Source organism: Balaenoptera acutorostrata, chromosome 2 (assembly GCF_949987535.1).
Source record: "Balaenoptera acutorostrata chromosome 2, mBalAcu1.1, whole genome shotgun sequence".
Classification (NCBI taxonomy): domain Eukaryota; kingdom Metazoa; phylum Chordata; class Mammalia; order Artiodactyla; family Balaenopteridae; genus Balaenoptera; species Balaenoptera acutorostrata.
The window spans coordinates 145,477,917-145,504,024 of record NC_080065.1 but is presented as its reverse complement, the minus strand read 5'-3'; the positions used below and the strand labels follow the sequence as shown (position 1 = coordinate 145,504,024).

The following is a 26,108-nucleotide window of genomic DNA, read 5'->3' as shown; positions in this document are numbered from 1 at the left end:
TTGCATGGTCCTGTAGAAGCAATTAAAGATTGAAAACCTCAGAATAAATCTTGTCACAGCATGATCTTGGACAAGTAACTATATCTCTTGGATTTTATACTTTTACCTCTAGACAAGAACAGTTAAATATTGAGGGCCTTTGTAAAAGGAGCTAAATATATTTAGTTGTAGCTGAATTATTGTTTGAGTGAGACATTTAAAAAAATTGCCATATTATATATTCCATCTGGAATGTGATAAAGACGAGTGGATATTTGTGCTGTTTTTTTTAAGTCAATCCTAGGGAATGGGTGCTCAAAATTCACAGAACATGTGAATATGTAATTTTGGTCAGATGAAATTAAAATTTGATTTAAAATATTATCTAAGAGATCCTAACTAAACTCCTTCAAAAGCTGTGTCATCATCCTTATTAACAGTGTCTTGTTTTTATTTTGTGGATACCAAATCTCAAAATTAAATACGTTCTCCCCCCCCCCCCCCTTTTAGGTCAGTTGGTGGTGTGTACTTTATGCTCCTGTGTCATGAAAACGAAGCAGATTTGGCTCTTTTCAGCTCACATGCTTCCTCTTCTAGCACGCCTCTGCCTTGTTCCTCTGGAGACAATTGTTATCATCAACAAATTTGCTATGATTTTTACTGGATTGGAAGTTCTGTATTTTCTTGGGTCTAACCTTCTAGTACCTTATAACCTTGCCAAGTCTGCGTACAGAGAGTTGGTTCAGGTAAGACTGTGTAGATAAAATTCTACATAAATATTAAGTATATTAAAGATTTAGTTCACTTTTATTTCACAGTCATGGTCATGGTAACATTATGTTTGACAGTTTCAAAACAGTAACTATTTTCAACCTAATTAGGAGCATCTGAGATTCTTTATTAAGTTCTATTGAGAGGCAGTAAAGTGAGGTAAGTGCTTCTCCGGAAGCAGATGGTCTGGGTTCTCACTCTGATGCTGCTGTTTACCAGCTGTGTAACCTGGGGTTACTCACTTAAGTTTACTCATCTGTAAAATGGAGCTAATAATAACTGTTGTACTTAACGCATAGGGTAGCCGTGAGATTTGAATGAGTTCAGTGCCAGGTAGATGATATTCAGTGTTAACTACGATAACAAAGACAAGAATGATGTAGAATTGAATACCTAGAGGTCAAATCCTGTTTTTTTCCTGATTATAGTCCTGTGAGTACAGTTTTTTCCTTACGTTTGTTTAATAGACTGAGAAGTTAAATAGTTCTGGTATGGTATGACAGATTTCATTTAGATGTGGTGCTTGGACTGATTTTGCCAACATAACGTGCTTCTGTTTCTCCTACTTTTATCAGCCTTTGCTCTCAAACAGATTATTTCCAGACACAAACAGTAGGTATTCAGCAGATAAATAGTTCTATTTGATTTAATCAGTGAATTTCAGTATATAAAATAGGTCTTAAAACTGACATTGGTATAAAGAGAGAATTAAAATGGGCATTCTTTCCTAGCTCTTTACTGTGTGCATGACCGTAAGGTACAGGAAACTTTCAGATTGGTCAAACTGATACTACTAAATGAATCCTTTCCTTGTTGTTATTGTTGTGGCCCCCGGGGCAGATTTCCCAGAAAAATTACCTAAGCTCTTGGCCTTACCCTGATTCTACTGATTTCTTCATCTTACGTAATGATTAACTTGAGCAACTTTCTTGAAGGTAGATCTTCCGAAGAAGATGAAGTTATTTTCATACTCTGATTGAACAGTTTCTTCATGGGGAAGGGTTGTTGTATTCAGAGTCAGAATGACGAATTTATGTATTTTTTATTTGAATTCAATCTTGTGGAACTACCCTGGTTTGTAAGAAGCGGTAGATATTCAGTAAATATTACTTGGATACTGTTTATTTAGTCACTGTAAGGACAAAGCCTCCGTTTTTCAGTGTCATGTTTACCTTCTCGCTTGCCATAAGGTTCTTGTAGCACAAGGTGTTGCAGTTGAAAATAAAGTATAGGTTATGAAATTCGTGACCTGGAAAGAATTGGATAGACAAGAGATGGAAACTGTCAGGTATTTTAGTGGTCTTTTCCTTGAATGGAAAGGAGGAAAAGTACTCTACCTCTCAGTGATTAGTTTGCTGCTAATAATAATTTTGCAGCTAGCTGGACAATTTCCTTTTTCTTTCAGTATTTTCTAGTTGGGAAAAAATAGGGGTTAATCATGACTCAGTTTTAGAAAAAATATTTGATTTACAGATGAAAAAATATAAATTTAGAATAACCTACAAGTCAGTGTATTTTCATTTAAGGTCTTTATAGTTTTTGAAACATTCTGGTGTCACACCGAGCATTCCGGCAAGACCAATTGGCTGCTTAGGTTAGAGTTTGTAACCTACTTGGCAAAACCCTGTTGTGTTGCCAGGATCTGGTCCCTGGCTTAGTAACTCCAGAAACTTGGTTACGGCTATACTCTTAGGCTGAATCAGATTATGAGAATTAATTCCTCCTAATCAGTCTCATAAGAAATTGTTTTATAAACTAGACAGCTAATTTATTGACTTATAGTAGTTTAATAAACTGTTTTTAGGTGTACCTTTTTTCCTGGTGTTAATGCACTTGGCAAACCAAATCATTTGAGAAATGTTGCTTGATAAATACACAGTAGGAGCAAGGGGAATTGATTTGTCTGGGGGAAAAGACTTCCTGTCTTTGCTCCATAATAAACTTCTCCAGTGATTATTCTGTCTTCCATCAAACTACTTCTCATCCATGACCTTCCTGAATAAACTCTGGAAAATTCTTTTATATTTCCCTTCCTCCTAGCCCCTCAAGCAGTATTGCATCGTTCATGCTAGTCCTGTTAGACATGAGTAAGTTTACCAAGGCTCCTCAAACTCCCTTGATGTAGTTTTACTCTGACTGTGACTTTATTTTGACATTATCCCTGAACTGTTAGGGCAGTTTACTGTTGCCATTTGATGAATGTGTGTCAACTGTTAATAATAATGCAAAATCAGAAAATTAACAAAGACATGCTAATTCCTACATGTATGTATAGAGCTAACTTTGAAGGAATTGAGTTGAAATAATCTTGCAAGAAAAGAAAAGCTACTCAGTTTTTCTCTTTAAGTACTTTAGGTTAAACTCTTTTGTGTTTAAATGTGTTTATTGAAGTGATACAAGGTGTTTTCCTAAAGTCGTATTTTCTTACTCAGGTAGTGGAGGTATATGGCCTTCTAGCCTTGGGGATGTCCCTGTGGAATCAGCTGGTAGTCCCTGTACTGTTCATGGTTTTCTGGCTCGTCTTATTTGCTCTTCAGATTTACTCCTATTTCAGTACTCGAGATCAGCCTGCATCACGAGAGAGGCTTCTTTTCCTTTTCCTCACAAGGTAATTAATAAGAGTATACGATACTATATATAACCTTAGGAAGAGAAAACTTTGATCTAGGAATAGTAAGTTTTTCAAATTAACTTTTGTCAGTCTTTTTATAGTGCTTCATATTCAATTAAAATAGGATTTTCACTCAGTGGATGCCTAGGTCTGGCAATGTAGGGAGGTGCTGATATAATAATGGTGGTATATTTGGCTGCAGTGTAGACTGTAGTACAGCAAATGATTTGTGGAAAGGTATGTAGCAAATTGTAAAAATGTTTTTTCAATTTCAAGTTAAACTACTGGAAAAGAAATATGTTACTAAAAACTGTCACTTTAATTGAGTATTTAATATGTGCCAGCCACACTAATAAACACTTCTTCATACTTACTTTTATAGCAGCCCTGCAAGAAAGGTGCCTTTATTATCATTAGCATTTCAGAGCTAAGGAAACTGTACCAAGAGTAACTTGCCCAGGTGCCAGTGCCAAAAGAAGGGGTGCTGACACTCAAACCCCATCTGAGTCCAAATCCTATGACTTACCTATATACTTTCACTATGCCCTGTTATTTTCAGTGTTTTGCTTCCGTATTAAGATAGAGTCAAATAATGGTAAAATGAGTATATCATAGTATTTTACTATTTAACCTAAAGGAATTCTAAGACTTGGTTTCTAAAGTAAATTATTAAAAAAAAATCTTAAGTCATTAGAGTCCTTTTTCCACCTCATTATCTTTGTTGTGAGCTTATCTAGACATTTGTCACTGTTAAATTCCAAGTTTCCATCTCAAGCCCTCAGAATCTAGCAAATGGGTCTACATCTTCATTCCCTGGCTCATTGTCACTTTAAAAGGCAAGAAAGAAACTCTCCTCCTGGGAAGTAAGTACAGGCGAATACAACTTTAGAGTTTTAGTTAGTAGAGCTGTTGTTTCCCAGCCATCCAAAATGATGGAGCGTTGTGCACTAAGTGGTGTAGGGGAGGAGAAGTTTAAGACAAATTTACTCTCTTTAAGGAGCATGTTACTTGTTAAGATTGAAAATGTTACAAAGTTAAACAGCAATAAAAATGTCATGGGGCAATACCTATTTTGACAAGTAAGTAAAATAAACTTATTGATACTGAGTCAGATTTTGTACTTTCTGAGACTTTTAATTAAAAAGTAGCTTTTATAAACATGCAATAACTGATATCAAACACATTTTAATGGCTAATTCATTGTTTCACTGCTATTTGTTTTTATGTAAGTATTAATGGAGATTTTATGCAGAGTTTTAAAATGGTCCAAAAAGTAACTGAATTTAAAGAGAAAGAGAGATATACAGTTCTGTGGTTAGGATAACCTAAGTGTGGGACTGGGATTGGTCATGTTTTAAACCAAATTATTATCCATTGTGAAGCACAATCAAATGAAGCATAGTATAATGTAAGAGGCTTAACAAATCAGTAAGCTATGAATGAATTTGGACTTAACAAAGTAAGAAAATAATGCTGAGATTTTAGGTGAGGCTTAGATATCTTGCCAAAATAATTTTCTTCTTTATTCCTTTTCCATACATAGGATAGGTTGCCCCTTCTCTATATAAGAATATTTTAATTTGGTGTTTTATAGAGAAGTTCCTGTGTGGTTCTTTCATTAATTTGTATCTCTGTAAGCATTGTTCTTTGTCCTTCTTGATGCTCTTGTGAGTCAGGTTATGTGTGTATGTTGCCTTGCCAAAGAACAACTTACTTTCAAAAAGGAGGATCACAAGTTTACCAGGATACCCTGACTAAAACAAACCAACAAAGCATGGCAAACAAACTGAAAAACAAAAAGAAGGGTTTTTTTGCAGCCAGGAAATAGAAACTAAAATCAATAAAATGTCTCACTGAGGAGAGATGGGAAGAAAAGTTTTATAAATTTCCCAGCCTCTTTCACTTCCCCAAAGCTAGGTTGAAACCTTTCGTTTTCTTTAGTATGCTCTTGAAAAATAGCACCACACTCTTTTTTAAAGTAAGAGAAAAAGAATGTGCTCCTCTTGAAAATGTAATTAAATCATACTGTTTGGGTAAAAAAGATTTCTTTAAATATAGATACAAGAATAGAGAAATTGTATGGACATTCAGTAAAACTTTCAGACTTTTCCAATGGGAATGAAGTAAAATTTTTAGTGTTATTTTTAGCCGTGATTCTCATATTTTTAAATTACCGGACAATTTGTTGAAACATGTTATATAATGATTTTTCTGAGAAAAATATCAAACATTTCAGAAATTAGACTTGTAAGAATGCCATAAAATTATTTATTCATTAGCTGTCAACTACCATGATTGGTAGATATTTTGGCTCCTTCCATAAACCAAACATTTTTTTCCACATCATAATGCACAGTGGTCTACGTAAAATTAGATGTTTTCACATAAAAAGTAACTTAAAAACAGTTGTGTAAGAAGGATAACCGTGTAGCAGAGGCGCATGGACCTACATAGTAAAGGGCAGATACTGATTTGCCTGAATGAGTTCCTCATCCATGCAAGACACTCTTCACTGAAATTTCAAAACTTAAGATACTGTGCTTTGAACGTTTTTTTATTAGTTGCTTTGTAAATGCTAAATCCAAATTATTGGTACATAATATTACATATATTTGCAAAATACTTGTTAAATTATTCTCAAACATGTTCAATAAAAGTATTGAATGTATTTCTATAAAATATGAAAGTATTTCCAAGGTTTAGTGCAAGTCCAGTTCTCCTTATTAAAAATTGGTATTAAAATTATTTTTAAATGGTCTTGGGCTGTATTCTTGGACATGCTTTTGAAATAACCCAGAAAAAACCCTGCATTTACCTACGCCTAAATTAATTAAAATGTAAAGCACCAGTAGCATGGAAGGCACTGTTGGAGTGAGAGGAGTCAGGGGCTGCAGAGTCTGCACAGGCCCTACCCCATAGCAGTTTGGTCAGAGAAGGAGTTTTGACAAGGAACCACATTAGCAGTACAGTCTGATCGATTTCAACAGCCAGAACCTTTCAGAAGAACAATGGGCAACTATACACGTTTCTTTTGAATATTATCAGCATGTTAATTAGATATTTCTTAAGGTTTGAACAAGATTTAAGCCTTCAGAGTTTTACTACCTTTGAAGGAGATGATAGTTAATAAAAATAAAAAAGACTGTGTTTCAGATTTGGTGCTATGTGCTGAATATTTGCCAAAGAGTTAGAAAAATGAGGTTAGAATAATAATAAGAATGGATTTAAATTATTAACAGAGTGGTTAGGTGATCTCATCTCAAATTTTGGGTGTTTTCATTGAGGATCAGATCAAGCTTGGTGGTTATTTAAAGGCCTAAGATGTTTCAATTCCAAATAAACAATTTTTATCGGTCAATATTTCCCCCCCTTTTTTTCTAGTATTGCTGAATGCTGCAGCACTCCTTACTCACTTTTGGGTTTGGTCTTCACGGTTTCTTTTGTTGCCTTGGGTGTTCTGACACTCTGCAAGTTTTACTTGCAGGGTTATCGAGCTTTCATGAATGATCCTGCCATGAATCGGTAAGTTCTTCACCCTGAATAGCTCTAGGCATTTAAATCTTATGTAACTTGAAGAAGGAATGATGAATTTCTTTGTTGATGAATCTTAGAGGAAATGGAATTTTGAGGACTTTTTTTTTGGAATGGTTGCAATATTTAGATTAAAATACTATGAAAAAATAACTAAATTTCTGTGTATAAAAGATGTATTTTTATTGTATGTACGTAACAATGTATATTAGACACTTTCCTTTCCTAGATTTATTTAAGAGATTTTTGGATAGCTTGCTTTTTCCCATTTGACATTTGTGTCGCTCTGTTAAAATCAGATTTCTAAATTTGATACTTTCTTAAAGATTTTTTTTTTATGTTTGAACATAATTTTGATACTGATTGAAGTTTCGAAGGATGCATTAATGAGGATGCAGAATAATTATTCCAGTTGTTATTAAATCACTAAGATCAGGTATTAGGAAACTATTTCTAAAACTTGTCATGATTTCTGTTATCTGAATTAACATAGAGGTTTAATGGTTTCATTTATATAAATTTATGTAACCTCTTCTTAAAGTATCTAAATTTTTATGGGATATTTCATAATTAGTAGATGCTGAGTACCTTGTAAATTGAGGGGAAATTTTAATTTGTTGTATATTAGTTTTTTAATGACAGAAAAGAAAAAACCTATGCTCTGTAATTTTCCTGCCAGTCCCAGCTAACACCTTTATAATGGAAAAAGGGAGTGGGGACAAGACAGAAAAATAATTCATGTTTAAGTTCACAGAATTCATACCATTCAGAAAGCACAAAATGGAAAATGACAACTTTCTTCCCCTACTTCCCATTTCCTGTCCCCAAAGGTAACAGCTATAGATGGTAATTTAAAACATTTTTTATAGGGAAAAGTATATATATTCTTTTCCACATACTATACACATTGTTCTGTACCTTATCTTGTCACTTAATATGGTTTAGATAGGTTTTTTTGTTTTGTTTTTATGTCAACACATATACCTCGTTCTTTTCAATGAATGCATAGTATTGCAAAAATAATGTATCTTTTTTTTTTTTTGCTATTTAAAAATAATGCTGCTATGAGTGTCTTTGTTCATGTCTCTCTTTTTAAACCCTTAATTAGGAAAATTTTAAACCAGGAAAGCTGAGAAAATAGTAAAATGAACCCCTATGTATGTACCTGGCACCCATCTCCAGTAATATGGCCAGTGTTGTGTGTTGTGTGCCCCTGTCAATTCCACCTACCTTGTCCCATAACACTCCCTAGCTGCATTTGTTTGGAGCAAATCCCAGATATAATATTATTTTACCTCTAAATCTTTTAGGAAAAAACCGTAACTACAATAGAGCATTCATTTCTGATAGAAGAATTCCTTGACATCAAATACCCAGTTGGTGTTCATATTTCCCTAATTATCTGTCTAAATTTTTAAAAACATTTTGTTTGCTCAACTCAGGATCCAAATAATGCCCATATTGTAGTTGACTGGTATGCCTCTTAAGTCTCTTTCAATATTTAGGTCCCTGCTATCTCTGTATTTTTTCCCTTTAATGTTATTTGTTGAAGACATCAGATTGTTTGTCCTACTTAGTTTTTCAGTCTGGATTTTACTGATTGTATCCCCATGATGTCACATAACATGTTCCATTGTTTACTTTATCTCTCAAATCTGTGTGTGTGTGTGTGTGTGTGTGTGTATCTTAAAAATCTATATCTATATATCTTAACTTTTGTAGTACATCCATAGGGTAAATTACTAATAATATTATTGAACTGAAGGGTATGTACATTTTGAATTTATTAGCAATTCTTCTCCAGAAACATTTTACTGGTTTATATCTCAATATTAGTCTGCCCATATTTTTTTACATTCCTTGTCAGTACTTGGGTCATCAAACTTTGAAATATTTGCTAATTTGTGTATCTGAAAACTGTACCTGTCCTTTGCTCATTTCTCATTTATTTGTGAGATTCTTTATAATTCAAGTCAATAGGATAAAAAGGTCTTAGGACTTTGTATATATTTTCCATATGGAAATTGAATTTCAAAAAAAGTATTTTTGTTTACATCTCTGGTTCTTATGGTCTTCTTAAATAGACCTTCCCTACTCCAAGATTATAGAGACATTCACCTGTGGTTCTCTATTTTATAATCGGGATATAGCTCATGATGTAAATATGTATAATTCAGTGGATATCTAAGAATGGTAGGAGTGTCTGACTCATTAGCAAAGCCTGGTTAGAGCACTTTTATTTATCTGAGAAGTTGCTTTTTTCTCCTCACTGTATGCTAAAATTATAGCTATTATGTTTTGCACATGTAGTGATACATTATGCTTGTATATTCTTACATTGACATTAATATTCTGATCAAGTTTTTTTGTCAAAGTCAGAATAGATCACAAATATGTAATAACAGTCTAAGCCTTTGAATTATTTTCCCTCAGAATTAAATGTGATTCTGATTATTGTTTGTTTTTCCAAAAACGTGTGCTTTTCTAGGGGCATGACAGAAGGAGTTACGCTGTTAATCCTGGCGGTGCAGACTGGTCTGATAGAGCTGCAGGTTGTTCACCGGGCATTCCTGCTCAGTATTATCCTTTTCATTGTTGTAGCTTCTATCCTGCAGTCTATGTTAGAGATTGCAGATCCTATTGTTTTGGCGCTGGGAGCATCTAGAGACAAGTAAGAAACTTCCTAAAAGAAATTTTTGTCATATTGTTTACATAATTTGTTGTCTGAAGATCTAGGTATTGTTTAGAGACACGGTGGATGAATAATTGGTATTAGCTTATTAACAAGTTTACATTTTTATTTTTTGTATGTATTTGACTTTTCTGTTTTTTTTTTTTCTCAACATTCCTGTATATAAAAGTCACATTAAAGGCCAAGTAATTACAAATCAGCTTTTTCTTCTTCAGAGAAATGTAGTACTTTTTTATACTTATCCAGATTTTAAATTAAGAATGTAGAGCATAAAATTCAGTACAGTAAATATAACAAATAATATACAGTTTTATTCTGTGCAATGCTAAAGGAGAGGAAACATTGAGAGAAAGGGCAAATGAAGGAAAGATAAAGGTGGTCAGACAGTCATAAAGAAAGGCATTTATGGAATAACAAGTCTCATCTGATGGCGTTTTGCAACTAACTGAGGTTATAATGGGGATTCTTGATACCTTATGGGACCAGCTGGATTCATATTCATCTCATATTATAGAAATTTTCATAAGGATTAAAAGTCAAATTATTATTTGGCTCTTTAAGATACTATGATATAAATATGTATAATTCAGTGGATATCTAAGAATGGTAGGAGTGTAACCTACCTAATGGTAGGCTTATGGTAATTTATACAAGGCTTTTCTATAAGGAATTGCTTAAAACTCAGTGCCACTATTTTTTTCCAGCATCCTTCTACACACTCTGATTATTGATTATTGAAATACCCGATTTAATTGCTTCCTTGGTGGTGCTTTATAAGTAAGGAAATTAACATTTTAATTATAGTTAATCAGATTTATCTTTCTATCCCCATATCCCATATTGCCAAACATTCTGAAAACTTGTCAAACCGTAGAATGGCTGAAAGAGTCAATTTAATTTAAATAAGCTCAAAGCTCTTGGATATGTTTCAGATAATTTTAATCATTATACTTATTTGAGATTTGGTTTTTAGGTTTAAGGTTTCTCAGCAGAAGCATTTAAGATGTTGAATTCAATGGTGAACTTAGTTAAATAGTCACTTAAATTGGGGTTTTGACCTAAGTACAATTACTATTTTGTCCTATCTGGCAGTATCCTTTAGTATTATTAATTATACCAATTAAAAGACTGATATAATACAATAGAAAGTTTGGAAAAGAGAGAGAAATAAGACCATAATTTCACTGCCATAGGCACCAGTAAATTCAGTTCTGGGTCCTTCCAGGGTGCTGAACTAGCATCTTTTTACTGGCTTCTTCCTCCGAGATCAAATACAGAGGAAATTTAGAGGGAAAGAAGCAAGACTGAGAAGCCCTGTGTGTTGGTGTGGAGTGGTTATTTTGGATTGGTGTCACTGTTGTTACTCGTGTCTGTAGCAGCATTAATTGGCCTGAGGCAAGAGAGGCTCTTGGCTGTGACAGGATGAGATAGGAATGAACAGTTAGGGTTCTGTTCTTACTTCTCTCCCACCACTGCCTATGGTAATTAGAAAATACAATCAACAGTTAAATGGCAGTACTTCTTTAAACAAATGAAATGGGAAAGTTGTGAGAAAAATAAAACTTATTAGAGCTGACTTAAGAATTAAAAAGCTTGGATAGTTCTGTTAAAGAAATGGAAGCAAATGGTAAACATCCTGACTCAGATGGTGTTATAGGCAAGTTCTGCCAAACTTTGAAGGAGCAGATATCCCTGTCTTAAACAAATACTTTCAGACAACAGAAGGACTATGCCCCTACCCCTGCTCATTCTTTGAAACCAGTATAAATCCATATTGAAATCAGACAATTTGAGAAAGATAAATTAAAGTTTATTTCACTTACAATAGGAGATATTGTGAAGTTTTTATAATAATTGGCTCAAGTATAGACAACTTGACCAATGGAACAGAGCCCCCAGACAGGTCCATATATATATGGGACTTTGGTGTATGACTGAAGTGGCATGTCAGATGAGTGGGGCAGGTGGTTCTCTTCTGTAATGTAGCTGGAAAAAAATGGTTTCTAATTGGAAAAAGATGGAATTGGATTCCTGTCTCACGGCCGTAAACAAAAGAATCAACTCCAGAATGGTAGAGCCTTAAATGTCAAAATAAAAAATTAAATCTGCATAGAGTAGTATATTTTGGACCTTCAAGTAGGAAAAAAAATTCTTAAACTGATGGAACTGGCCGTGAAAGACTGAGACCAAGAATGACTATGATTATGAAAGAAAAGAATGATAAATCTAACCATCAAAATTAATAACATTTTCTAAACCTAAAGGAAACTTGTATTAGAAATGATAGTTACAAACCTGGGAGAAGATATTTATAGTATTCACACTTGCTCAAGAATTAGTATCAAGAATATGTAAATAGCTCAGATTGGTGAGAGAAGTGGATAAAATACATCATCAGGCTTTTAGTGAAAGCGGAAACAATGAATATGAAGAGAGGTTCAGTGTCTTTAGTGGTCAGAGAAATGTGAATCAAGACTGCTGTGAGATACTGTTTTAAACCTATGGAAGTGGCAATGAAAAAATAATAGAAAAGAAGGAAGGAAGGGAGAGAGGAAAGAAAGCTGATACCTAGGGTAGAAGAAAACATAGGACCCCAGATATCCCAGGTTTCTGGTAGGAGTGTAAATTAGTGTAATCACTTTGGAAAACAGTTTAGCATTGTCTCCTCCTACGTAGATACTCAAGACATTCTTGTGCACGTTCAGGAGGGACATGTAGAAGAATGTTCATAGCACAATTCACAATAGCAAAAGCCTGGGAACAAATCATATGCCAATCAAACAGGAAAGAGGGTGAATAAATGTGATAATAGTCACAGTGGAATGTTAAAAACGTAGTGATGCATTAAACATTATGAATGATTCATAGCAATAGATGAAGTAAATCCAAAAAGATGACAATATAGAATGTTATTTTTATGTCAAAAACAGAATTTTAAAATACACTCTTTAGGAGTACATATGGATAAACAAAACTGTAGAAAGGGAAGCAAGCAAGAGCGTGAAGAGCACAGGACTCATGAAATGGTTTCATTGGGTGGAGGGAGGCAGGACATGGACTAGCTTGGCCTGCCATGTGGTCCAGGGCCTCTTTTGTACGGGGAGATGGGTTCATGAATGCTTGCTACATTTCAGGTATTTAAAATAGCTAATTGGATTACGAACTAATAAAAAGAGGGACATGCACAGACCATAACGATAGTGCATTCTAAACAGAGGATTGTGATTAATTCAATTAAGTGTACCAGGATTGTAATTAATTCAATTAAGTGTACCATTAAAAAAGGAAATGAAAAATATCCTAATTCTCACATTAGGAGAACAATTAAAAGGTAATATTGAAACTCTGCTTCTCTCTGTCGTTAAGGAAGTAATTATTAGGGGAAAATCCTCACACGTCTTGGTGTTGCTTGGACTGGAGGTAACTTCCAGTGTTTAAACTTAAAAATGTGTCTCAGATAGTTTTAGCCGTAGATGTAATTGTTACTTTTATCCAGGAATTTTATTACAGTTGTTAGCAAGGAATTTTACAACTAGAGTCTACTGTATTCAAATGATATAGCAGATTTTCAAGTGACTAACTTTTCATGAAATGGGTTGAGGTGAATTAAAAACATTTTTTTTTCACTTTATAGTGCTTAACCTGTTAATGGGATGTGATTCTAGCACCATTTTCCGCTATTCGTTTTATGTTTAATTTTAAATTAGATTTTTATTGAATTTTAACTGCTTAAATAAGGATAAATATGTATGTAATGTCTGTGTGTATATAAAACACAGAAATTAGACGTAAGTTTAAAACTGTTGGCATAATGTTATATTTACTTTTCTGTGTACATGTATAAATATATGTTTGTATATATATGTAAATTATATAAGTGGATCACAGCTAGCTTGATTTTGAAAAAAATATTTAAAGTTTTAAGGCAAATTGCCCTATTATAACTACTGTTACAGTAATTCCTTTCTGCCTGCTTTTCTTTAAAAAAAGTAAAAGTTTGGAATCTCAAAGCAGAGCTACTGTGGCAGGTTTATATTTGTCCCTTAACTTCTCGTAAGAAAAATGTTTGACAAGAAAAGATGTAAAACACTTTCCAAAGTACCTAGCTTTAATTTTAACCAGAATAATAATTTACTTTCTTATCAGACTTGCTAATTGTGGACAGTCCCACACAGTATAGCATTTAACTTAGTGTGGTTATTTTTCCTCCCACCTATGTTGTAATAGAGTTAAAGGTAGGCAGGATGATTTTTCTGTCTCCTTGAGATACTTCACATGGACTTGAGAACATATCACAGATGCTGATATTTAATTAAAACAGCATAATTCTTGTGGCTATGAGCTTTAAACTATTTTGGTTGAAATTTACGTTTCCTCATAATGTTTTTAAATAATCTGTGTTTGTTTTTATTAGGAAATCATTAAATGATTTAAGTCTTGATATTCAGTTTACATAGATTGTAATTGAGTTTTGTTTTTAAGAGAGGGAATGGCTGTTTGGGGCTCACGCTGATTTCTTTCTAGATTTGTGATCCTTATGTTAAAAAATTACTCCAACTTTGGCTTTTATTTACCAAGGAAATGGAAGTATCTAGCATCTCTTTTTTTTTTTTTTTAATCCCTTGTTGGGGTAATAAGTCATTACATCATCATTTGTCTTATAAATTGGATATATAAAGTAAACAATAAACTTGTAGGGGGTGGAAATCATACCTTTTTTTTATTGCACAAAAAGATTTTTTCAAGGTTCTGCTTAAGGCACTTGTTGGGGGAGGGTTTTGTGTCATTTTTCTTTTAGAAGTTGGTTTACAATCTGTATTAAATTGGGGGTATATTTAAGGAATGATCTATTAGAATAGTACAATGTACGAAGAACTAAATAAAAGAAAAGATTATGTTCCTTCTCCTTTTGCCATAACTAGGGGACTCCTGCTGTGTATTCCACTATTGACAAGGAGGGTTCAAGTGGAATCAGAAGCTGAAATCTAAGTCTAAGAAATTTCTTGACTTGTTGGGTGTCTTAAAAGCATAAAGTTATACCTGGAACTATTCTGCTGTGTAATGACCACAATTAACTTTTGTCCTGCTTATATCATAGGGCTTTGCACTTGGGTGGATAGGTGGGTAGGTAAGAAAAGGTAGTAACTGATGGAAAATAATTTGAAAAATATCAAGCAGAAATAAGTTTTCAAGTTTTATTTGGCACTTATTTCAAACAAGCCTCTGTGCTTAGGAGCTGGAGTTATCCTATTTTTGAGGAGATTAAATATGGGTGATAAGACTTTTTTTAAATGTGTGTACATATATAAAATATTTTTATTTAAATAATAAATATAAAATAAAAATATAAGTAAGAATGTTTAGGTGTATATGATACATAATATATAAAATATTATATATAAATATCTATATATTGAAGCAGTGCTGCAATTTATTGTATGATTGTTTGGTACAGATGTTAAGAATTCTGAGAGGGTAGGTGATTCCTGGGGAAAGGATATCATTACCTGTGTAAATATATTTGTTTAGCTTGAGCTAGTCTAAAGGGTTTAGAAAAGGAGAGAGTGGGATGCAGGCATTTCTGGTGGGATTTTTAAGAGTGCTTGTGTTTTCTTGGGAAGAGAGTTAACCATCTTTGCTTGTAGTGAGGGACAGATGTTGGCAAGTTTGGACCAAAAAATTGGGAGTGATGGGGACTTCCCTGGTGGCACAGTGGTTGAGAATCCGCCTGCCAATGCGGGGACATGGGTTCAAGCCCTCGTCCGGGAAGATCCCACATGCTGCGGAGCAACTAAGCCCGTGGGCCACAGCTACTGAGCTTGCATGCTGCAACTGCTGGAGCCCGTGCTCTGCAACAAGAGAAGCCATCGCAATAAGAAGCTTGCACATGACAACAAGAGTAGCCCCTGCTCGCCACAACTAGAGAAAGCCCACATGCAACAACGAAGACCCAACACAGCCCCAAAAAAATAAATAAAAAAAGGCTAAAAAAACAAAAAAATTGGGAGTGGAGGACCTAAAATGCCAGGCTAGGAAGTTTAGAGAAGGTATTGACAGTATTATGCTAGCAGAGCTTTGGAATGATTAATCTCTCTAGGAACAGGGGCTAGAAGGGAGGAAGATCAGCTAGTAGGTCTTAAAGTGCAGTGGTTCATAGTTTTTCCCCAGCCTCAACAGATGTGAGGGGTAATACCCCTGCTCATCGGAGAGCCATTCCTCTTAGTAACACTGAACTCACGGCTGCAGAGATTTTCATCCAGGGTGGTGCAGGTGAGGAGAGGACGTCACGACTTAAGACAGCACATTACTGTTAAAATTGTTGAAGTTTGATGTTATAAAAGCCTGACATCGCTTTGAGCTTGCTTGGAATGGGAATGAGATTGAAAGCAAACTATTCAGAAAAAAAAAAAAGAATTGGTGGTACTTGTCAATTGACTGAGTGTGGGGTGTTAAGAGAAAAGGTGCTTTGAAGCCTTTGACATGACTTGCCCTGAAATCTAGCACTGTGACTGGCATGGAGAAGGGTGTGCAGTAAAATGCTGTGAAATTGAAGCATGGCACAAGATCGGTTAGTTGTGCTGCTAGGTGACAGGCACGTTAAAAGAATACTTTTCTTTCTCTAGGAGTTTATGGAAACACTTCCGTGCCGTGAGCCTTTGTTTATTTTTACTGGTGTTCCCTGCTTATATGGCTTATATGATTTGCCAGTTTTTCCACATGGATTTTTGGCTTCTTATCATTATTTCTAGCAGCATTCTCACCTCTCTTCAGGTAAGCCCAGGATTAATTAACTTTATATAATAACTGATTTTCTTATTTTTCCTTCCAGAAAAGGAATTAAACTTTTTCAAGATTAATGATGATAAGTGGTCTATTTAGGTGATTACTTCCCATCCTCTTTACTAGAATGCATTACATTTATTTGAGCATAGGAGTTAGAAGGTAGGTTATTAAAATACTAAGCCTATCTGTCACTGTAGTTTTTTTTAATCAAGGTAATTAAACTTCTCAATATTTCTTTTTCAAAATGGTATGATACAGAACTGTCAGGTAAATCTTAAATAGATAAGTAACTATAAAATATTAAAAGATTTTAGTGCTTGTTTGGAGCACATTTTGCCCACTCAAAAATATCCATAGTTTCATAATGTATATAAATAAATGATACCTGTGTATGTATTACACGGACATGATATATACTTTACACACACACACTCACACACTCACACACACACACACACAATGTTACCATGGAATGGATAAACTTACTGTAACTTAAAAGTGTATCTTGGCTGCCTAATCAGTAACAAGTAAAAGAAAAATGTAGCACTGGCAATAAAGATTTATTCATTTTTCCTTGTAAAAGTAAACGTTCTTTGAAAGTTGAGGAACAGATATGAGTACAGAATTAGGAAATTTTAGATAGAATTGTGAGGGTTTTGGTGACCAGGGGAAAGAGAGAAAGAATGTCAGAGAAGACTGATTACTAATCAGAATCATTTTAGTAAAGTTGTATCTCAGGGTACTTTTCAGTATCAAAGACCTGTATTACTGAGATCACCCACATTTTAATTGTACCACTGTCTCCTCTGGATATGAAATCTGGTATACTAAAGATATTAGTAATGTGTTATCACTTAAAGTCTAGGAAAAACCTTTATTAGTGATTATATACATACTTTTTTTTTTTTCAGGTTCTAGGAACACTTTTTATTTATGTCTTATTTATGGTTGAGGAATTCAGAAAAGAGCCAGTAGAAAACATGGATGATGTCATCTACTATGTGAACGGCACTTACCGCCTGCTGGAGTTTCTCGTGGCCCTCTGTGTGGTGGCCTATGGCGTCTCTGAGACCATCTTTGGAGAATGGACAGTAATGGGCTCAATGATCATCTTCATCCATTCCTACTATAATGTGTGGCTTCGGGCCCAACTGGGGTGGAAGAGCTTCCTTCTCCGAAGGGACGCTGTGAATAAGATTAAATCATTACCCGTTGCTACGAAAGAGCAGCTTGAGAAACACAATGATATTTGTGCCATCTGTTATCAGGTAACTCATACAGTAAGAAGCCATTTGGGTGGTTCATACCATGTATCCCTTGGGACTTTAACCACATTATCCAAATTCAAGTTAAATTTCCAGGCAGAAATTATCTCCTGGGTAAAAAAAAAGTGGGCCTCAGATATTATTAAAGACCTGATAAAATATTTCCATTTTATTTCTAAAGTAAGCTTTAAATTTAGTTCCTCAAGTTCTAATTTATTGTTATTTTCAACATTATTGCTCACCCATAAATAAAGGAAAAACAGGTCAGGTGTATTTTATATTTACTCCTGAATATACACGTGCACACACACACACACACACACACACACACACACACACACACATATGTGTACTATCAAATACATACTATCAATCAGGAGTCAGCAACTTCTGAAAAGTGGTGTGCCAAGATTCTGACTCTTTCCCTCTGGTATTTCCAGGGTAGGGAGTAAACGTTCATTCACTTGACGTGGGTGGAGAGTATGTGCTTCCCTGTGGGCTGAGGTATATCTGAGGTGGATGCAGCCTCTGTGTGGAAGTAGGGGGCAGGAGATATGGCAGAGGCACCCAGTTGGTGTACATTATGGTTGGCCTCCCTGGCATCTTTGGCACATGAGCCCTCAATAGCTGATGACTGCCTTCTAGCAAGAATTGAAAGATAGTTTTTAAATCAGCTTGGAAATATAACAGTAACAAACAACAGGCCTAGAGTTTAGTCACCAGTCACCTGTGCAGGAGGGTGATTGAGTAGCAGCTTTTACAGCTAAACTGTACTGTTGGAAGTATGGGCAGAAATTCTGGGCCACAACACAAACTGTTCCTTTAAAATCACTCTTAAAAAGTGTGGGCTGGCGGAATAAAACTATAGATAGTGTCAATGAGTATACAGGGGAGGTACTTGCTCCAAGGCTGCTTTACAGTGTAGAAGGGATGTGTGTTTGTGCGTGAAGGCCATCTAGAGTAAGAATTTTTCCTAAGAGTAAAATTAAGCTGCCACTTTTTTATTGTTATTAGAGCATACTTTTGGGTACTAGCAAAATAATATTTTCCAGGTTGTTTTTGCATTTGGGGGGATTGAGGAGCCATGTAGATTCCCCCAAACTTAAGTGGCCATTGTCTTCTTTCGGGTCCTTTGTGCTCGGTAGCCTTGTTGTATGCAGGACAAAGCATAGCCAAGACAGACTGGGGGCACATCAACTTCAGCAGCCTATGTCTAAATATACCATCTCTGGGATTTGAGAGTCCTCTTTTTGTACTTCCTGTTGTCACATCACTTTTTTTGAGGTGCTTGAACTACCTGCTGATACCACACTGAAAATAAAACTCAAATTGCTTACCTTCCTAGCTGGCTGCTCTTCCTTGGATGGCTTTCTGCTTAAAAGTTGACTCCCAGGTGTTACCAGTTCTTGGCAAGGAATTTCTATTATAGCCACAACTCCTTGTTTTGGGACTTTAAACAAAATTAATGGTTGATCAACCAAATGTATGTTGTTACAATTTAAACTTCATATCCCTAGCCTTCCCTCCCCAAATATATCTTATGCAGGGACTACTAGTGCAAAGTATACCATTTCTTATTCCAGTGGTTATTAAACTTAAGTGTGCATTAAAGTCACATGGGTGGCTTGCTTTACCTATGGATTTGTGAATGCCATCTTCAGATATCCAGTAGGTCTGGGGTGGCCCCAGAATATGCATGGTTAGCCAGCACTCCAGGTGATTCTGATGCACGTTGAAAAAACACTGGCTTATATCGTGAAAACTGGGATGTACATTGTCCCTAATGAAGTTGCCACTTCCTTGCCAATACCCTGGTGTTATGTGGCTGATTTTGTCTCATTGCCAATAATCTCATCATGGAATAATGTGTTGAGCTGTGTTGAAGCAAAAAAGTGGAAAAAGTCCAATCTTCATCAGATTTCCTGAGGTTCTAATTATACTCGTGGAGACCCAGCGATCATACTGCTACAGTTTTATAACCTTTGTTTCATACTAAGTCTGAACCCCATTACGAAGGTCGTTTCTTCCTCATTTTTGGTTTTTACTTCTTTTTAAAAATTGCTTAGCCAGTGGTTCCTGTATTATTTGTATAAAGGGGTCTCTGATGGCAAGAGGATTATTACAAAAATATAAAATGAGTTTTATTCTAAGATCTGTGTTGCAAATTTTCTATGGAGAATTTGTGATAAATGTTGGAACTAGAACTCGAGCATAGCAGCAAAGATTTTAGATAATAGACATTTACGAGTTATCTTTTTCCCCCTTTTTAGGACATGAAATCTGCTGTGATCACACCTTGCAGTCATTTCTTCCACGCAGGCTGTCTCAAGAAGTGGCTGTATGTCCAGGAGACGTGCCCTCTGTGCCACTGCCACCTCAAAAACTCCTCGCAGCTGCCAGGGTTAGGAGCTGACCCGGTTCCACAGCCTCCTGCTGGAGCTGAGCAAAATGTGCTTCAGGAAGGTACGGAACCCCCAGGCCAGGAGCGTCCTCGGGGGACCGGGGTGCAAGAAGGTTCTAGGGACAATGACGAGTGCATTGCCAGAAGATCAGATAGCCAGGAAGGGGCTTGTGATCCCAAGGAAAATCCTCTTAGTGCAAAAGATGCAGCACATCCTGTTGAGGTCAGCCTAGAAGAAAAGCAGCAGGAGTAATGCTTTGCTACTCTGAAGGAGAAGTTAACTCATGATGGAATTCATGCCCAGATTTGAGGAGTGAATATATGAGGTGATTAGGCAGGAAACTTGACATTCCAAGGATCTAATCCAGGAAGTACTCTCAGTGGAGACCACCTGCTTTCATCCCCTTGACTTTGTGGGAGAAATTTTGCAAAGTATGCTAATCAAAATGTATTTATATATCCTATGCTGATGTTTGGTAGAGGTTTGCCAAGAAAATTCAACCTCAGCAACTTCAGAAACGGCCCCTGATTTGTAAGGGATAAATAAAATCAGATTTGAGTGTCTGAAAGGGGCTAAAGAAAGGAGGATAAAGAGCATGAGGACACCATGGGAGGAAGCAGGCAGAAGTGGAACTGATATTTCACTTTCTATGGGACAGGACCATTCTTGTTACAAAGTATGAGTGGTGACCAGCCCTTTTCTCTACCCCCTTTTCCCTCAGTTAATTGGAACTCAGTCAGGTGATTATTTGTACAGCACTGAAACGAAATCAAAGACGTAAAAGCATTGATTGTATTCAAAGATTGAAGCACGCTCATACTTCGTATGTGCTTTGGGGGAGGGGGTGGGTGGGCACTTGGGCCTTGTGGGTGCATTCATGTAATCTGAGACTCTTGAACTTTATGATGGAGTCTTCAATATTTTGATGTATATGAAACTTTTGTTAATACATCGTATACTGTGTTGGCTGTGTGAAGTAAACTAAAACTCTAATGAACACTTTGGAGTCCACATTAGTATAGGAGACCAAAGTGGGAAGGGCTTTAGGGCACTGATAAAGGCCCTAAGTGTACTTTTCAATCCTGTGTAATGTTTAATTCTTGCAACTGAATCAAAACAGTGTTAAATTATGGCAATATTTGCACTTTGGGAATGAGTACATAACTGTATGATCACACTCTGCAAATGCCACTTTTAAAGCTGTTAATAGACTTTGCACCTTTTCTTTGACAAGGATTTGTCATATTTAAATTTTTACATTCATCATGGCTACAGGTGGAACTGGGGAGGGGGGGAATGTAATTTTTTATGGGAATTTTGATATGAAAAGAAACTAGTCATTTATTTATACAATAGGCTTGGCTCAAAAAGTGTTTTTCAGACTCGGTATTCCTAATGTGGGATGTGACTTTATTTTATTTTTAGTAGCAAATTTGGATGTAGACTGACAGACATAGCTGAATGTCTTAATAAATTTAAATTTGAAGATAACAGTGTTTTATTTCTGTGATGATTATTATTGTAAGGTGTCTTGTGGAAATTCTGTTCTCAGGAGGTTTTGCTTATCCAGCTGGGCTTCTGATATCTTGATCCCTGTCAAAAAATGCCCTGCAGATGGCAAAACATTTTGATTGAAAAGGATCAGTTCTTTGAAATCTTCTACACCAGTGGTAGCAAACCTAGCTCTGCATCAGAAGTATCTAGGGAACTTTTTAAAAAAATTACACATTTCTGAACCCCACTTCAGACCTACTGAGTTAACCTTTGGGGTGCCTGAGAATGTGCATTTCATAGCTTCCTGGGTGATTCTATCCAACTAGCCTGACACCAGCCTGATTTTACATTTAGAAAGGAAGTGGCTAGACCAGAATGAATTTCTCCCCAGGTATAGCCGAAAGGTTCTCACTGTCCTTTTGGTGATCCTGGTCGGGCAGAAAACAGCAGATGGCACCCTCTGGTGGTAGTCAGGCTGTTGTGCAAAAACCTAGCAGTAATCTTGGATTTCAAACTGAATTTCAGCCCTTGTGTAAAAGGTACATATTCAGATATTAAATATTTGGTGCCTTGTTTAAAGGAATAAAATTGCCTATGAAGTTGAAATTATTTATGGCACAGTGAACTCGGCCATCCTTAAGCACCAAAGGACTGACTCTCTCATAGACTTCAGGAAAAGTTCTCAGATGTTTTCATAAAACTATTTATTTGTCATAGTTTCATATTACAAAACACTTTTTATTTTTTATAAATTTATTTTCTTTCATTTATTTTTATTTTTGGCTGCCTTGGGTCTTCGTTGCTGCGTGCGGGCTTTCTCTAGTTGGAACGAGCGGGGGCTACTCTTGGTTGCAGTGCACAGGCTTCTCATTGTGGTGGCTTCTCTTGTTGCGGAGCACGGGCTCTAGGCACGTGGGTCTCAGTAGTTGTGGCACACGGGCTCAGTAGTTGTGGCTCGTGGGCTCTAGAGTGAAGGCTCAGTAGTTGTGGCGCACAGGCTTAGTTGCTCCGCAGCATGTGGGATCTCCCCGGACCAGGGCTCGAACCTGTGTCTCCTGCATTGGCAGGCGGATTCTTAACCACTGCGCCACCAGGGAAGCCCCTACAAAACACTTTTTAACCTCCTAATAGCACAGAGACCCCAGCTGTACTTAACCAAGTCACATGAGCCTCTCAGCCCAGCAGCCTGGTGGGCAAATAACACTCTTTTTATCAGCGTGTATCCTTTTGTTTCAGTCAGGAGAGCAAGATTATGTTGTAGTAACAAAACCCCTCAAGATCTCAGTGGCTTCAAAACAAAGTTTTATGTCCCACACACTGCATATGTGTCTGTTGGAGAGTGGGTGGGGTGCTGTATTTGGTGCAGGTACTCAGGGATCTAGGCTAGTGGAACAGTCACTGTCTTGAACCTTCCTGATGGTCATGGCAAGGGAAAAGGCTCTGGAAGGCTGTCCTCTAGCAGTTACTTGCTCCTCCCAGCAGTGGATGCACCACCCCCTGGCCAGAATTGTGGTCCCACCCGCACAAGAGGCTGCGGAAGTTCAGTCTTCCTCCTGGGCCTGGAAAGAGAATGCATCAGATGTGCTGATGACTGCCACACCTCAGTGGAAGCACCACTTAATTTTTTATTTACACATTATTCAAAATCTGGGAGCACACCTGTGAATGATTGAAAATATACCAGTTGAGCACCTCTGACTTAATTTGTTCCTTGTTCTAATATGCTGGGACAGTAGCACTGTATAATGCCATCTGTATTTCAAATTTCTATTTTCTGGTCATTTTTTTTTAATAGTATTCAACTCACTGTCAGACCTCTGATTTAAGAAGAAGACATAAAGTTTAACCACCTAATTTGTACTACTGAAGAGAAAACCAGAAAATTAGATTCAATTTCCCTTCTATGATACTTGATCAAATTAAGTGAGAAAATATCACATCCCTGTAAGCCCTGTCTGCTTAATGATTTCCACTGTTTTTCAGACAGTGCATACATATTTTCCGTCATGATCAGTTTCCTCTTAAAAACTTTATCACCTTATGAACTTTGACATCAAAGTTAGTACTAAACAGTTGAAACTGTCATACTTGTTCAACTTATATTTCCACTTTGTGTTGCTTTTCATTTTTTTCATGTGAAACTGTTGTCCTAATGATCTAAATCATGCTATTTGCACAGCATGTCTCTAGAGGTCTGATTTTCCAACACTGAACATGTGGCTCCCTGAAATCCCTCATTAGGGCTTCCATGTTTTCTCTTAAGAACATGCCCTGTTTTCATAAGCCTTTTACATCGGAAACACTCTGTTTTCCCAGAAGGTTTTAACGTATGTCAAATTGTAAATTTAATTGGTTAATGGAGAAGGGAAAATTTTGTAGTCTCCGCGTTTAAGTGGGAAGGCTTTTTTCTATGTCTGTGGTAATGGGACAAGAACCTTACAGAGATTTAAGTATTACTAAATCATGTGCCGATCTTGGGGGGAAAAGAAAAAGCTGTAAAGAACAAGTTTTACATTCCAGTTGCTTCTACTCTGGCTTTCATATTAAAAATAGAGTTTCTCCAGTTTTAGAATTATGGCAAGTTGAAAACAGGAATTAATTATTAGATTTTGATTATTTTTTTTAAATGCTATATGATTTTAAAAAATACTTTTCCCTCATTTTTTCAACACATTATTTGGAAAGTAAAGAATTTAAAAAAACAAAAATCACCCATAATCTCACTTTTGGAATTAGTCTCTTCAAGTTGCTTTTATATTCAGTGATAGCAGAACTACCCCCATTGACAAGCACTCTGCCCACCCAAGGATCTCTTTCACATCTCTTTTTGAAGTCCGCTGCCTGTCATTAGCTTCTGAAATTCAAATACATTCCAAACAATTTTGTGGTTTATCAGTTAAGGCACACCTGTTTCTCCCACCTTTGAAGATAGAGAATACTCTTAAAAACAGGGTTGTAGGGCTTCCCTGGTGGCGCAGTGGTTGAGAATCTGCCTGCAAATGCAGGGGACACGGGCACGGGTTCAAGCCCTGGTCTGGGAAGATCCCACATGCCGCAGAGCAGCTAGGCCTGTGAGCCACAAGTACTGAGCCTGCGCGTCTGGAGCCTGTGCTCCGCAACAAGAGAGGCCGCGACAGTGAGAGGCCCGCGCACTGCGATGAAGAGTGGCCCCCGCTTGCCACAACTAAAGAAAGCCCTCGCACGGAAACGAAGACCCAACACAGCCATAAAAGTAAATAAATAAATAAATAAATAAATAAATAAAATTAGAAAAAATAAACAGGGTTGTATTTGTAGGTAGTGCTTACTTAGAAAATAATCAAGAATACTGGGAGCAGTTTATAGAATGAGTGATTGTGGCCACTCAGAAAAATACTTTCTTTCCTTCCTCCAGTGGACTGGACATTCGGTTGCAGTATGGTTGAGAGTAAAAGGTAGGACATTGCCAGTGAAGACAGTAAACCCTGCTATTAACCACACTCCTGGTGTCCTGTTCATCTTACTTAATCTCGCTGACACTGATCTTGTTCTTTTCCTAACCTATTTTTTTATGAATGTTGGCTGTTTGACCCTTAATTTTTATTTCTATTCTTAATAGATATAAGCAATTCCTTGCTTTTCTATTGTTTTATATGTTCTAAGGTAAGAGAGAATGGCCTCTGACTAGCTGGAAATAATAATCTCCATGAATGTAGATGAAATTCTGAGTCAGTTCTAGATGGAATATTCTATTATTTTCCAAATGACAGCTTGCCAAACTGAACTCATCTCTCTGATGGGCATCAAGCCTGCTAGTTTCCTTTGACGATCCTTTATCAGTCCCCTTGTATTTAGGGAAGTAGGCAGCAGAAGGGGTGAGAGGAGCTTTGAGTAAAGGCAGAAGCTCTGAGTTATCATTTTTACTCCCTTTCAAGCTGTATGATCCTTGGCCAGCCTTTGTTTTTCTGGGCTTCAACCTCATCTGAAAAAATAATCTTTGAGGTACCATTTTGCTCTTAAGGCTTTGCCCATCTGTATTTTTAATCTTTACCACTGATGGAGTGATGAGCTTTATGTACTTTTTATGTGCTATGCCAAATATTAAACTTAACTAAGTTTTGGTTTACTGCTGTGTTCTCAGTGCCTGGCATAGGGCAGGAGCCCTCTGCATACCTACTGAGTGAACAGAGGGACTTAGTACGTAGCTCCTTGTGTAAAACCCCTTAGTTCAAAAATGGCAGAGACTTCTGTTAGTTCTAGAGGCAGAGAGCATAACGTTACGTGTCAGCTGGAAGTAATTTCTGTGAGATAATTTTTGATTATCTAACCAAATTCAGATACAGAACTCAGAACTCGTAGAACAGAACTTAAAAACTTCAGATATTCAGGTGAAATCTGGGTTGATGAACTTTGCTTTGTTTTATTGTTGGGCCTCAATGGTACATTTTTAGATGATGTTTGAAGAAACCATTTGATTTAGTTGCCAACCATTTAAAAATTGCAAGACTATACATACAAAATTTCTAGCTTCTTTTGGAAAATTGGAAGAGCTGGCCACTTGAGGTTACTCATTCCTGCCTGGTGGCAGTTGCCAGGAGTTG

The 26,108-nt window shown here is 36.4% G+C and overlaps 1 protein-coding gene across 1 annotated transcript in view; it reads left to right on the top strand.

Annotated features, from left to right (window-relative positions):
* RNF145 (ring finger protein 145) overlaps positions 1-21,525 on the top strand; it is a 64,275-nt gene extending 42,750 nt beyond the window's left edge. The window contains exons 5-11 of the mRNA XM_057540208.1: positions 490-725; positions 3,183-3,358; positions 6,743-6,883; positions 9,381-9,563; positions 16,208-16,355; positions 17,279-17,635; positions 19,903-21,525. Coding sequence (XP_057396191.1) covers positions 490-725; positions 3,183-3,358; positions 6,743-6,883; positions 9,381-9,563; positions 16,208-16,355; positions 17,279-17,635; positions 19,903-20,286 — 1,625 coding nt within the window. The 3' untranslated portion in view covers positions 20,287-21,525. The remainder of the gene's footprint in view (positions 1-489; positions 726-3,182; positions 3,359-6,742; positions 6,884-9,380; positions 9,564-16,207; positions 16,356-17,278; positions 17,636-19,902) is intronic.
* The last annotated feature ends 4,583 nt before the right edge of the window (positions 21,526-26,108 follow it).